At 40.3% G+C, this 15,748-nt stretch overlaps 1 protein-coding gene across 2 annotated transcripts in view; it reads left to right on the forward strand.

Annotated features, from left to right (window-relative positions):
• dock1 (dedicator of cytokinesis 1) overlaps window positions 1-15,748 on the forward strand; it is an 816,280-nt gene that overhangs the window by 254,779 nt on the left and 545,753 nt on the right. For both annotated transcript variants that reach the window (XM_070876753.1, XM_070876754.1), the window contains exons 23-25: window positions 3,815-3,923; window positions 5,938-6,008; window positions 8,284-8,390. In XM_070876753.1, the coding sequence (XP_070732854.1) occupies window positions 3,815-3,923; window positions 5,938-6,008; window positions 8,284-8,390 (287 nt within the window). The remainder of the gene's footprint in view (window positions 1-3,814; window positions 3,924-5,937; window positions 6,009-8,283; window positions 8,391-15,748) is intronic.

Below are 15,748 nucleotides of genomic sequence, written 5' to 3' on the forward strand. Positions count from 1 at the left end.
CTCACAGCCTGCAGGACGCGCTGGGAGGGTGAGGAGCTACTGCGCATGTGCGCAGATTCCACCATGCATGCGGACAGCTGCCGGCATTGTTTTCGGCGCAGGGCTGTAGCTCCTCCCGCCACTGCACCAGGACCCGGGACACACAGCAGAGCGGCCAGAATCGTGAGTAAGTTTTTTGGTGCCATTTTGAGCGCACAAAGTCGGCGCATCTCGGGTTAGTGCGCCGGAAAAAGGGGTTGGGGAAATTTGGGCCCATAGTGTTTAATCAGAGTTTAAGACGGAATATACCGATCTCGATCGGACAGACGGTTGACACATGTGAGCACATCTCTTCCTTTCGTCTAGAACTTCTCTCTCTCCCATCTGTGAGGACAATCTCTTTCTCTCTGTCTCTCTCTCTGTCTCTCTCTCTCTCTTTGTCTCTCTCTCTGTCTCTCTCTCTCTGTCTCTCTTTCTCTCTCTCGTCTGTGAGCACAAACTTTTGGGAGGTCACTCTTAGTCTATTTTTAGGGGTGGGCCTGAACTGGGATATTGACAAGACCTTTTGATCTATAGAGGTTCCCAAAAACCTTAATATCCAATGGGACTTCTTGTTCTTTGTCTCGATTATTGTGTCAAAGCTCGCCCTAAAGATATCTTATGATTTTGGTCACATGTCTTTCTCTGTTTATATTTTCCCAGGGTTTTCTTCCTGTGGAATTCATGTCTTATCTATTTTGTCCGTATCCTTCTTTGATCTCATGAGGCCGAAGCCACAAACCTGTTTGCTTCAGATTGTTACCTCCTTTATTACGTGGCAAATGTTTGTTAACTTCCCCAAACTTCCTTCCATTATCGTCGCAAGCAGTTCTGTTAAGCTAACTTCAAATCCTTGGCATTGTACAGAAAATACAGAAACAAGGTACAAGTTTTAAATTAAAAACAACAGATAATTGCTCAGCTACAGGGAGATTGTATATAGTACTATACCCTCCATCGAAAACCAAAATTAGCACGCCTAAGCATCTATCTGGTCCGAGGAGACTTTCCATCTGCAATTCGAACATAACCATTTAAACACAGCATTTTTCGCATCACCGTTTTAATCACATAACCATATACATTTTTAGGCATCTTTAGTTTCTAACACATGGTCATATGTATGTAATCCTTTGCCATTGGTACTGGAAAGGGACAGGAGTTAGAATAGATAACATTCCAGTATTCATTTTTGTAGACTTATTTATTTTAATAGTTTGTAGCTAAGTGATTTCCTGGAGTGTATTAGGGATGGTTTTCGAGACCAATATGTCGAGCAACTAACTAGAGGGCTGGCCATCCTAGACTGGGTGATGTGTAATGAGAAAGGATTAATTAGCAATCTTGTTGCGCGAGGCCCCTTGGAGAAGGGTGACCATAATATGGTAGAATTCTTTATTAAGATGGAGAGTGACACAGTTAATTCAGAGACTAGGGTTCTGAACTTAAGTAAAGGTAACTTCGATGGTATGAGACGTGAATTGGCTAAAATAGACTAGCGAATGATATTTAAAGGGTTGACGGTGGATAGGCAATGGCAAACATTTAAAGATCACATGGATGAACTTCAACAATTGTACATCCCTGTCTGGAGTAAAAATAAAACGGGGAAGATGGCTCAACCGTGGCTAACAAGGGAAATTAGGGATAGTGTTAAATCCAAGGAAGAGGCATATAAATTGGCCAGAAAAAGCAGCAAACCTGAGGCCAGGGAGAAATTTAGAATTCAGCAGAGGAGGACAAAGGGTTTAATTAGGAAGGGGAAAATAGAGTACAAGAGGAAGCTTGCTGGAAACATAAAAACTGACTGCAAAAGCTTCTATAGATATGTGAAGAGAAAAAGATTAGTGAAGACAAACATAGGTCCCTTGCAGTCAGAATCAGGTGAATTCATAATGGGGAACAAAGAAATGGCAGACCAATTGAACAAACACTTTGGTTCTGTCTTCACAAAGGAAGACACAAATAATTTTCCGGAAGTAGTAGGGGACCGAGGGTCTAGCGAGAAGGAGGAACTGAAGGAAATCCTTATTAGTCAGGAAATTGTGTTAGGGAAATTGATGGGATTGAAGGCCGATAAATCCCCGGGGCCTGACGGTCTGCATCCCAGAGTACTTAAGGAAGAGGCCCTAGAAATAGTGGATGCATTGGTGATCATTTTCCAACAGTCTTTTGACTCTGGATTAGTTCCTATGGACTGGAGGGTAGCTAATGTAACACCACTTTTTAAAAAGGGAGGGAGAGAGAAAACGGGGAATTATAGACCAGTTAGCCTGACATCAGTAGTGGGGAAAATGTTGGAATCAATTATTAAAGATGAAATAGCGCATTTGGAAAGCAGTGACAGGTTTGTCCAAGTCAGCATGGATTTATGAAAGGGAAATCATGCTTGACAAATCTTCTAGAATTTTTTGGGGATGTAACTAGTAGAGTGGACAAAGGAGAACCAGTGGATGTGGTGTATTTGGACTTTCAAAAGGCTTTTGACAAGGTCCCACACAAGAGATTAGTGTGCAAAATTAAAGCATATGGTATTGGCGGTAGTGTATTGACGTGGATAGAGAACTCGTTGGCAGACAGGAAGCAGAGAGTCGGGATAAACAGGTCCTTTTCAGAATGGCAGGCAGTGACTCGTGGGCTCAGTGCTGGGACCCCAGTTATTTACAATATACATCAATGATTTAGATGAAGGAATTGAGTGTAATATCTCCAAGTTTGCAGATGACACTAAGCTGGGTGGCGGTGTGAGCTGTGAGGAGGATGCTAAGAGGCTGCAGGGTGACTTGGACTGGTTAGGTGAGTGGGCAAATGCATGGCAGATGCAGTATAATGTGGATAAATGTGAGGTTTTCCACTTTGGTGACAAAAACATGAAGGCAGAATATGATCTGAATAGCGGTAGATTAGGAAAAGGGGAGGTGCAACGAGACCTTGGTGTCACGGTACATCAGTCATTGAAAGTTGGCATGCAGGGGAAGAAGGCAAAATGGCATGTTGACCTTCATAGCTAGGGGATTTGAGTATAGGAGCACGGAGGTCTTACTGCAGTTGTACAGGGCCTTGGTGACGCCTCACTTGGAATATTGTGTTCAGTTTTGGTCTCCTAATCTGAAGAAGGACGTTCTTGCTATTGAGGGAGTGCAGCGAAGGTTCACCAGACTAATTCCGGGATGGTAGGATTGATATATGAGGAGAGACTGGATCGACTGGACCTGTTATCACTGGAATTTAGAAGAATGAGAGGGGATCTCACAGAAACATATAAAATTCTGACGGGACTGGACAGGTTAGATGCAGGAAGAATGTTCCCGATGTTGGGGGAGTCCAGAACCAGGGATGACAATCTAAAGATAAGGGGTAAGCCATTTCGGACCGAGATGAGGAGAAACTTCTTCACTCAGAGAATTGTGAACCTGTGGAATTCTCTACCACAGAAAGTTGTTGATGCCAGTTCGTTAGATATATTCAAGAGGGAGTTAGATATGGCCCTTATGACTAAAGGGATCAAGGGGTATGAAGAGAAAGCAGGAAAGGGATACTGAGGTGAATGATCAGCCATGATCTTATTGAATGGTGGTGCAGGCTCGAAGGGCTAAATGGCCTACTCCTGCACCTATTTTCTATGTTTCTATGTTATGCATGTATAATATATCCAGAAGTTTTGTTGAATTCATCATGGAATGATATTTATAATTAGGAGACAAATAAATTAATCACCTATAGTTGCTGTTTTTTTCTTTCCAAATTTTAACTGAATCGTAAGGCATTGATCAGATTTGTTTCTGTTTTCTTTAAGATTGTATGAAGACAAAGGAGAAACTGACTTTATGGATTCCTTGAGGGAGCTGTTCAGGTCAATCAATGACATGATGAGCAGCACTTCAGATCAGACAGTAATAGTTAAGGTATGTTTTAATTGCAAATTTAAGATAGTGAAGGCTTCTGCATTTATTTAAGCTAGGATTGCATATGGGTGTGCATTACTTAACAAGCTTAAGATTTTTTCTGAAAACCCAGACTGAGTAAACAACTGTAAAATACTTTTAACTTAATTGTATGTATTTATAGTTTATATATTTAGATATTTTTAATGTACACATACATTTATTTATATATGTATACACATATACAACAACAGTATATATTTTATATATACATATACATACACACTTATATAAAAGTGATTTTGTGCAATCATGCCAAATCAATTTACGAGTATTTTTTCCTTTAGTGTTATTTCTGTTGCAAGAAAGTAGTGAAAGGGCATTGGAAAGGATTGTTTAAGAAAATGAGCACAAACGCTTTTGATCTACATGTGAAATAAGTCAAATCGATCAATTTCAGAAAGCAAGGATTTTGAACAAAGTATATGACTTCACTGTTTTTAAACTCCACCAGACAATTTGTCTGTTAAGGGAAGGGATCCTAACTAAGCATGGCTTTAAATGCGAGGGAGCTTGAGGAAAACAAATATTTGTGCATAAAAGATCCTCCACCCCAACCCCCATTTTGATTCCCGCTGCATCTCTGTAACAACTAGCAGTGAGATTCTGCTCTCATCCATTGAACTTTAATAAAGTTCAGTGTTTCAGATATTTAGGTCTATATTGCGTCAATGTTTTATTCTCAATGTAGTGTAAAATTACGCCAATAAAAATTCAGAAAATGCACAGCAAATCAGTTAGCATCTGAAAGAGTTGCTGTTGTTTTAGTTGAGACCCTTCATTTTTCTCACTATTAAAAGGGATTTTTATTGAATAAGAGTGGCATCAGCAGCAATTGGGATTTCATGTGGTAATTTGGCTGTCTCGTCATGAAGGAAGAATGTGAGCTTTTGAGTTACAATGGAGGAGGGATACAAGTTGATAAGTTGGGGGGAAATTAATGTGAAGTAACATGGTACTGCACAAATTTGTTAATTAGCCAGTGACAGTTTTTTGGACATTATTAAATTTGCTACAATCCATTTTTCTAATGAGAAAATTGAGGTTTATTGGCCCGGAATTTGTGGTCAGCTGCAAAGCAAAGCCCTGGTCTCGAAGTACACTTCGCACAAGGATCTCATGATCCCTGTGTCGAGAACTTTAGATTTTCCGACCTTCAATTCAAATCAACGGAAGTTAGTGGGGATTCCCTTGTGCGAACTGCTATGTCGTCAACAGACTATCTTAAGCAGCCAGTCAAAATGCAGAATTCTCACAGATAACAATCAAGGAACTGGGTAATTTCTTAACATTCTAACTTTAAAAAAATGTTAGAGAGCAAAACGAAGACTGGGGCTCTCTCATGGGGAAAAGGCAAATCTGAAAGATGGATAAACTTTTTTAAAAAGTGAAAAAATTATTTTTTTAAATTATAATTTTTATTAAAATGGACACATTTCACAAAATTAAAATTTCCAGGCCCTTAATATTTGTTTAGCAGCAATAACGCTGAAAGAACCCCAGTTACACCTAATCCCTTCGTATCTAACTTTTCGTGGGGAATTCAACAGCACAATTACTGTGGTGTGGAAGAGCCAAAGTGTTTTTCCATTTCAATGATTTGGCTGAAAAAACATAGTTCTGGCTCTGTCGGGGGGGTGGAGGGGGGATGGGCGCGTACACAGTGCAGCCAGATTCAGAGCTGTCAATGACTGACCGCAACTTCGGGATTCTTGCATGCGTGTGTGCCAAATCCTGACGTTGCGGTCAGTTTCAAAGGTGGAATGACAGCGAACGCGGCCAGTTCGCCCTCATCTTGGCTGCAAATTCTGAACAAGTTAATGTCTTGCATTAAAAAATTTTTTAATTGATGCAAAGAAGTTAATATGTGAGCTACTTTTTATATTGTTTATCAAAATGTTCAGTTTTTTTAATGCAGTGAATTTGAAAGGTGCCAATTTCTCTTTGGAAATGAACTTATCTATGTTGTTTACAGGGGGCAGCTTTAAAATATCTACCGACAATTGTCAATGATGTGAAGCTGGTGTTTGATCCCAAGGAACTTAGGTAAGAAATGGGTTGTCCCAATGAATTTTTAATTATCGAAGTATTTTTCCTTTACTGAGTGCAATATAAAATGTGACTATTTGGGATTGTCAGTTATGTTTTAGAGTTTACCCATCCAGGTTCCATTAGTCAACCAATCTGGCTGGTCATACATTAATTGGAGTACTGTGGGACCTGGCTGGCCCAGCTATTGAGCTAATGTGTGTGCCACAGAGATCTCAAAACAGGATTGCCCGCCTTTGCTGCATCTGTTGCAGCAGGATTTCCAAGATGCAATCCTAAAATAAAGTGAGTTTATTCCAGTTTCCTCTTTGCCTCCCATTATCCTTATCAGAAAAGTGATTTTTTTTTTGTAATGGACCTCTTTATAAACTTCAAATAGCCAGATTAAATATCCTCACTTGATTTTCTATCTCCAAGCCTATCGTGTTGCGGGCCAACCTTCCTGCACATAGAAAATGGGGAGTTTATTAGATTTGGGAGGAAACCCGTATGCACTGTTGGTTGATGCAGTACAGATTTTGCCAGCATCATAAAATTGTGGATCATGTGTTTTCTGGTTTTGCACTGAGATTCTTTGTCAATGATGTACATCAAGATAAATTGTTATTTCTGTAGTGGGACTATCTGACTGACAGTTCCTGAATTAATGATGTGTTTTTTCATTGCTACACATTCTACTGATCTTCAAAAGATCTATCCATTGTTGTGGGTTTGGCAGTTTCTAAACCCTTTTTTGTTTTTGTTGGCAAATCTTTCCTAAATTAAGTAGCTGTGTTTGTCTGTTCATTTGTATAAACTCTATCTGAAGGAGCAAGGAACATTACTCGTTATTGTCGTACCAGTAGTCGAACGTATCTATCTTTTACAGTTAGGAAATGTGCATGATGCTTGTAGGTTGAAATAGTAATTGCTAATCTATTATATGGAGAAGAAAGTGTTTGTTAAGCTTGGAAGTGTTGTGAAAATGTGTATGGTATTTAAATACTTCCTGATTGGCATGTTTGTTTGACGGTTAAACTGCAAAGCTGTGTATATATGTGTGTGTGTATGAATAAACTTCAAATAGCCAGATTAAATATCCTGAAGAATCCTTTATTTGTACTTGCTGGAAAACAATTTAGCCAACAAATTTTAAAATATTGGGCTCAATTTTCCCCAGTGATTTGCACTGTTTTTTTGGCACAGGCTGCTTTTTTTGGCCCAAGTTTTAAAAAAAAACAATTTCCCCGATCAATTTGCATCAGCGTAACTCAGTTAGTTACGATTTTTTTAGGTACGTTTTTTTTTCAACCAAAGGGGTGTAACCTGCCACCTGCGCCAATTCTGACCATTTCGGCAAGTTTAGCCAGCTGAGAGTTACTCCAGTTTTTCTTAGGCCAGCGTATGTGGCCTCTGTAGAAAAACTTTCTGGAAATTTAAGGAAATCGGCACAGGTAAGGAAATTGGGCAGGTAAGTGCAGCAGATGCCCGGACAGCAATAGCAGGAGAGGTAAGAGAGAGGGCCGGGGGGAAGCCTTTCAGGTATAGCTAGGTGCGGGGACTGGGAGGGAGGAGGCCGTTCGGCCTGGGATAGGTGCGGGGGGACAGACCAGGAGGCCGTTCGGCCTGGGCTAGGGGCGGGAGTGTGGACCGGCAAGCCACTCGGCCAGGGCTAGTGGCGAGGGAGCGAACCAGGAGGCCCTTCAGCCTGGGATAGGAGCGGGGATCATCACCAGCATGGGGTGGGTGGGGGGGAACTTTAATAATTTAATGGAGGTAAGTTGCTGCAATATATGTTAAGGTGCAAGTTGTGAGCTGAGCTGTAAGTGTCACTTTCCAGCCTCAGCCCGCATTGTGACCCTGGTTACTGTGGCAACCTGATCTTTTTTGGCGCAGATCAATGCTCCACCCCAAAACTAAAGGACAAGTTAGGCTGCGCCAAAGTGAAGAAATCAAACGGGGAAACTTAGAACATTTTGTTTTGGCGTACTTGGGGTCCCAATAAAACAGGCGTAACAAGTATGCCAAAAAAAAGCTTTGGGGAAAATTGAGTCCATCGAGTTATAATAATCTGTAATTCATTCAGTAACATCTTGCCAAACCACAAAATTGAAAATTGTATTTCTGTCAGCAGAATCTCATGGGGAATTGCAATTACATAGGGGTCTGTGCTCCTTGTGGTGAACCTCATTAAAAGAGAATTTTGGATATAAAGTGATTTTTTGATAGTATATTTAAGGCCCTAATTAGATCATAGTATACTCATGGCTTGTCTAATTGCCTTTCTGTACAGCAAACTGTTTACAGACTTTATCCACAATGTTCCACCGGGCAGACTCGTGCGTCAGAAGCTGTACTGTTTGATAGAAATAGTGCACAGTGACCTCTTCACACAGCATGGTGAGTAAGATTTTCTGGTAATTAAAGTGACATTTTTTTCTTGTGATTGATAGGGCTTCTGCTAGGCTTTGATCTATGTTTCTACTATGAAAGTAGTAGGGGTTTGTGCCAATTAAATTAACTCCACGAGAGCAGCAATATCCTTTATTACAGCTTCTACTATAGTTTTCTGTCCGAGGAAGCTCAAGGAAAATGCTTTTGTGCCAATAAACCTCTGAGTCCCTGAAGCTTTATGTTTAAAAAAAAAACTCAACGTTCCAGAGGTAACGAGTAAACTAATCACATGTTACTACTGGGTTTCAAATTAACATTAAAAATTGATTAAAATATAAATGATCACAGTTTTGGGGTTCATGTTAAATTCAGATCAAGGACATGAAGTTATTGCTTGAGTGTATGAAAAATATTTAATTTTCCATGATGTCTAAACTGCATTGTGTTTCTGTGGTAAAAAATTATTCTATCATCTTTTGTTACTGTAGCAAATGCTGTGGAAGTTTTAACAATTTTGTCGATTAACTTAAGTGTAACTATTTTGAAGTGCATGTATGGAGAGCATGTCTTTAATTTTGTGCTGTTAATAATGCTGTAATAGAACCCTATACAGTTACATTTACAATCCTGCTGTCCTGATGTAACAAAATTTGTGTTATAATACATAAAAATAATCAAATTTGTGGCATTAATAGCGGCTAATTGTTACCAAGTCTCAATTTTGCAGCTTATGCAGTCAATAGTTTCATGGGCAGCCTTGTATGCAAAATTCTCTTGAACTATTGCATATGAACAAAATTCCACTCCACATGAAAATTTGTATGATGTGAAGTCACCATTTATTTTCCATTTGGCACATTATGCCTTTTTGAAATGAGGCTGTCATAGAATCATAAAAGTTTACAACACAGAAGGAGGCCATACGACCCATCGTGTCTGTGCGGCTAAAAGAGAGCTGTCTAGCCTAATCCCACTTTATAGCCCTTGGTTCCTAGTCCTGTAGATTATGACACTTTAGATCTACTTAGATTACTTTCTTGGCTATTCATACACCAATGGTCAACATATATAACTTTGTTGACATGTTCTTTTATAAAGCTTCATAAAACATTGAGAATGCATAACACATAGGATTACATAGGATATACGGCACAGAAACAGGCCATTCGGCCCAACCAGTCCAAGCTGGCGTTTATGCTCCATTCAAGCCTCCTCCTGTCTTTCCTCATCTGAATCTTTCAGCGGAACCCTCTATTCCCTTCTCCCTCATTCATATGCTTGTCCAGCCTCCTCTTAACTAAACTGCATCTAATCTATTCGCTTCAACCACCTCCTGTGGTAGCGAGTTCCACAGTCTCACCACTCTTTGGGTAAGGAAGTTTCTTCTGAATTCCCTATTGGATTTCTTGGTGACTATCTTACGTTGCTGGCCTCTAGTTATGCTCTTCCCCACAAGTGGAAACATTCTCTCTCTATCCACTCTATCAAAACCTTTCATAATTTTAAAGACTTCTATTAGGTCACTCCGCCTAATGCGCATATTAATCATTCAAGTTTGTATCAGCGCAAAATGGAATGAACGGATATGAAATCATTGTTATTTGGCATCATCGTGCATCATATTTACGAACTGATAGCTGATTCTCAGCAATGTTATCTGGAGAGATTTTTTTGGAACACAAAAAATTGTTAGACTATTGATTTATCAAGGTCACTGTACAATCAATGCTAGTTCATTGCATGTAACAGGCGAAATGATGAAGGTTGAAGTATCGAGCATCAGTGCTTAGAATTATTAATTCTTCCTCATTTATTCAAGTTCCACATTGGTGTAGGATAATGCCAGCATCTCGTGGAGCTGTCTTTTAAGGTACTTAATAACCAAAACATCATGGCCTGCGTTCTCATCCAGACCAAGGCCTTCACTCTTCTCTCTCTCCCCTTCACCTTTCTCTCTCTCTCTCTCTTTCTCTCTCTCTCTCTCTCTCTCTCGCCACCCCCACTCCCACCTCGCCACCCCCAGTTAATTGGCTTTATGCTCAGCTTTCAAATTCTTTCATGGCCTGGCACAACCCACCTCCATTTTCTCTTCTAGCTCTGCATCCTTGCATAAAACCCACTGCACCTTCAACACTGGCTTACTCTTTGTTTCTTCACCATTGGGGGTTCTCCTTCGACCACCGTGCTATCCTTAGAAACTTTTGTACTCCTGCTCCTCTGCCTTGTTACTTGTATCCGTAGCTTCAAATCTAATCTTCAGGTCCTTGTCTTTGACTGCTTTAGTCCCATGTGAATTTTCTCCCCTATCCCTCTCCTGCTCTGTTCTGTGTCTATTCATTCTTAACCACTCTGAAACATTGCTGCATATGAAGAATGCTATAGAAATGCAAGTTGTTAGGTGGGCACAATATTTTGCCTCACTGCAAACACATTCTTTGGGAAGATGTGTATTATTCTCTGTCCTTTTAGCGGCAGCAGACCTCCCCGTTAATTCCCACAGTGGTAACAGTTTGAAATGCCATTTGTCATTATTGACCAGTTAGTGAAAAGGAGGCCATCTTCATAGTTTATAAGGTTCATTCAGTTATTTTTATGTCCAAATTTTCAAAATTTCTTCTATCATTTTTTCCCCACTCATGACATTTTGTGTTGTGGTATGCTGTGACTGCCTCTGTTTGGGATGTCCCCATTCAACAGTCTGTGGCACAAGACTGATGGCAACTCTTAGCTTTAAAGTTTACTTTCAGTAACTAACTTGCACAACATCTGTCTTTTGTCACTGCAATTGTGAAATGTGACGCCTGCTTTGGATTCAGCACAATGGTTTAACAGTATTGACTCATGAGTTGAAATGTGGCCCTGATTACAAAAACTTTGAAGCTTGGGTCTTGGTACAGAGAGACCTCCACTAGGTAATATAACAACTTGGTATTTATATAGCGCCTATAACATAGTGAAACATCTCAAGGCGCTTCACAGGAGTATTATGAGAGAAAGCTAAAGGGTACAGTTCTAAAGGGGGTACAGGAACAGAGAGACCTGGGGGTATATATGCACAAATTGTTGAAGGTGGCAGGGGAGAACATGGGAATGGCTTCCATAATCAGAAATCATAGAGTCTGCCCATTCCACCAGCCTGTCTGTGTCTTCTTGAAGTCTATCACTATCCTCCTCACTGTTGACTATACTTCCAAGTTTTGTGCCCTGTACACCCAAGTCTAAGTCATTAATATATATCAAGAAAAGCAGTGATCCTAGAACCGACCCCTGCGGAACACCACTGTATACCTTCCTCCAGTCTGAAAAACAACCGTTCACTACTACTCTCTGTTCCCTGTCACTTAGCCAATTTCGTATCCATGCTTCCACTCTCCGCTTTATTCCATGGGCTTGTGCTGGCAAGCCATAAGAGCATAAGAAATAGCAGAAGGAGTAGGCCACTTGGCCACTCGAGCCTGCTCCGCCATTTAATAAGATAATCTCATGGCTGATCATGGACTCTGCTCCACTTCCCTGCCCGCTCCCCATAACCCTTTATGCTCTTAGCGCTGAAAAATCTGTCTATCTCTGCCTTAAATATATTCAATGACCCAGCCTTCACAGCTCTCTGGAGCAGAGAATTCCATTGATTTACAACCCTCTGAGAGAAGAAATTCCTCCTCATCTCAGTTTTAAATGGGCGGCCCCTTATTCTGAGACTATGTCTCCTAGTTTTAGTTTCCCCTAAGAGTGGAAATATCCTTTCGGCATCCACCTTGTCGAGCCCCCTCATTATCTTATATGTTTTGATAAGATCACCTGTCATTCTTCTGAACTCCAATGAATATAGGCCCAACTTACTCAACCTATCTTCATAAGTCAACCCGTTTTCTGTGGAATCAACCTAGTGAACCTTCTCGGGACAGCCTCCAATGCAAGTATATCCTTCCTTAAATACGGAGACCAAAACTGTACACAGTACTCCAGGTGTGGCCTCACCAATACCCTGTACAGTTGTAGCAGGACTTCGCTGCTTTTATACTCTATTCCTTGCAATAAAGGCCAACATTCCATTTGCCTTCCTGATTACTTGCTGTACCTGCATACTAACTTTGTGTTTCATGCACAAGGACCCCCAGTTCACTCTGTACTGCAGCACTTTGCAATTTTTCTCTATTTAAATTATAATTTGCTTTTCTATTTTTTCTGCCAAAATGGATAACCTCACATTTTCCCACATTATACTCCATCTGCCAAAAATGTTTCCACTCACTTAGCCTGTCTATATCCCTTTGCAGATTTGTTGTGTCCTCCTCACAATTTGCTTTCCCACACATCTTTGTATTATCAGCAAACTTGGCTACATTAACTCGGTCCCTTCATCCAAGTCATTAATATAGATTGTAAATAGTTGAGGCCTCAGCACCAATCCCTGCGGCACCCCACTAGTCACTGTTTGCCAACCAGAAAATTACCCATTTATCCCACCTCTCTGTTTTCTGTTAGTCAGCCAGTCCTCTATCCATGCTTAATATATTACCCCCAACCCCGTGAACTTTTATCTTGTGCAGTAACCTTTTATGTGGCATCTTATTGAATATCTTCTGGAAATCCAAATACACCACATCCACTGGTTCTCCCTTATTCACCCTGCTCGTTACATCCTCAAACAACTCCACCAAATTTGTCAGACATGATTTCCCTTTCATAAAACCATGCTGACTCTGCATGATTTAATTATGCTTTTCCAAATATCCCGCTACTGCTTCCTTAATAATGAACTCCAGCATTTTCCCAACGACAGATGTTAGGCTAACTGGTTTAAAGGTTCCTGCTTTTTGTCGAGCTCCTTTTTTAAATAGGAGCGTTACGTTTCAGTTTTCCAATCCGCTGGGACCTCCCTAGAATCCAGAGAATTTTGGTAGAACTATCTCTGCAGCCACTTCTTTTAAGACCCTGGGATATAAGCATCAAGTCCCGGGGACTTGTCCGCCTTTAGTCCCATTATTTTACCGGGTTCCACTTCTTTAGTGATAGTGATTGTATTAAGTTCCTCCCTCCTGAAAGCCCCTTGATTATCCACTATTGGGATGCTTTTAGTGTCTTCTACTCTGAAGACCGATACAAAATATTTGTTCAGCATCTCTGCCATTTCCCTGTTCTCCATTATTAATTCCCCAGTCTCATCCTCTAGGGGACCAACATTTACATTAGCCACTCTATTCCTTTTCATGTACCTCTAGAAACTCTTACTATCTGTTTTTATATTCCATGCTAGTTTACTTTCATAATCTATCTTCCCTTGCTTTATCATTTTTAAAAATCGTTCTTTGCTGACTTTTAAAAGTTTCCCAATCCTCTGGCCTCCCACTAGTCTTGGCCACATTGTATACCCTTGTTTTCAATTTGATACCATCCCTTATTTCCTTAGTTAGCCATGGATGGTTATTCCTTCTCTTACAGTCTTTCCTTCTCACTGGAATATATTTTTGTTGCGAGTTATGAAATATCTTCTTAAATGTCTGTCAGTGCTCATCAACAATCCCATACTTTAATCTATTTTCCCAGTCCACTTTAGCCAACTCTGCCTTCATACCTTTGTAGTCTCCTTTATTTAAGCCAAGGACACTGGTTAGAGAAACAACTTTCTCACCCTCCAACTGAATTTGAAATTCAACCATGCTATGGTCACTCATTCCTAGAGGATCCTTTACTAGGAGATCATTTATTAATCCTGTCTCATTACACAGTACCAGATCTAAGATAGCCTGCTCCCTGGTTAGTTCTGCAACCTACTGTTCAAGGAAACTATCCCGGATACACTCTATGAACTCTTCCTCAAGGCTACCCTGGCCAATTTGCTTTGTCCAATCAATATGAATTGCCATGATTATTGCCGTTCCTTTTTTACAAGCCTCCATTATTTTTTGATTTATACTCCATCCAACAGTGTAGCTACTGTTTAGGGGTCTATAGACTAAGCCCACCAGTGACTTTTTCCCCTTATTATTCCTTATCTCCACCTAAACTGATTCAACATCTTGATCTTCTGAGCCAATGTCGTTTCTCACTAACGCACTGATCTCCTCCTTTATTAACAGAGCTACCCCACCTCCTTTTCCTTTCCGTCTGTCCTTCTGAATTGTCAAATACCCCTGAATATTTAGTTCCCAGTCCAGGTCACCATGCAACCAAGTCTCTGTAATGGCAATCAGATCATATCCATTCATATCTATTTATGCCGTCAACTCATCTATTTAGTTACAAATGCTATGTGCATTCAGATAAAGAGCTTTTAAATTGCTTTTTTACCATTTTTTCCTGCTTTGACCCCATTTTCTGATTCTGTCCCTTCCTGGCATGCTCTAGTTTTCATTTGCCCCAGTACTACCCTGCTCTATTGCCTTTTCCTTATTCTTTGACTTTTTAAATTTTCGCTCACCTGAATCCCCCCACTAATTAGTTTAAAGCCCTCTCTACAGCCCTAGTTATTTGATTCGCCAGGACCCTAGTCCCAACACGGTCTAAGTGGAACCTATCCGAATAGAGCAGTTCCCTCTTACCCCATTACTGGTGCCAGTGTCCCACAAACCAAAACTCATTTCTCCCACACCAGTCTTTGAGCCACGAGTTTAACTCTCTGATCTTATTTACCCTATACAAATTTGCACGTGGCTCGGGAGGTAATCCAGAGATTATTACCATTGCTTTTTAATTTGGCCCCTAGCTGTTCATAATCCCTCAGTAGAACCTCTCTGTTTGCCTCGTGCTTAATGAAGCTAACTCTCCAGGTTAGCATTAAAGCTCAGGAGTAACAAATGATTCATAAATGTACGACCTGAGCTAACCAAATAAACAAAACTTTCATTTTGCCTGATTTTTATTTCAATTCTAAGGATTTTATTTTTTTTCTTCCTTGTTTAATTTATAATTTTTGCGTATATATGTATATAAAAAAAAACATTTTCCACTTTGTGTGCCCAAAGTCAATCAAATACTAAGTAACGTATCTTCTAGTTTGCAGCAATAATGCATCCAAATCCCATTCTTCAAAGATGATTTGAACTGTGTTCCAGTTTGTTTTTGTTTCTACTTCCCACACGAGCGATATATTCTCGTTTTTCTGATCAAGAATGTCAGCTTCTGGTGAATTATGGACAATTTTGTGTTTACGGCATTCACACACTAGCATCTGGGTTGAGAGGGCCCCAACTCATTTCCCTTACGGCTTTTGCAACAAGCAGTGTGTACATTTCCTTTCAATTAGCCTAGGCTGGATTTGAACCCAAGATTCAGAGAAAAAAGGGCATTGGACTTAACGTGCTAAACCACTTGGTCCTATTGGAAAAGCAAAAACAAAATATTGGGATGCTGGAAATCTGAAA

Source organism: Pristiophorus japonicus, chromosome 3 (assembly GCF_044704955.1).
Source record: "Pristiophorus japonicus isolate sPriJap1 chromosome 3, sPriJap1.hap1, whole genome shotgun sequence".
NCBI lineage: Eukaryota > Metazoa > Chordata > Chondrichthyes > Pristiophoridae > Pristiophorus > Pristiophorus japonicus.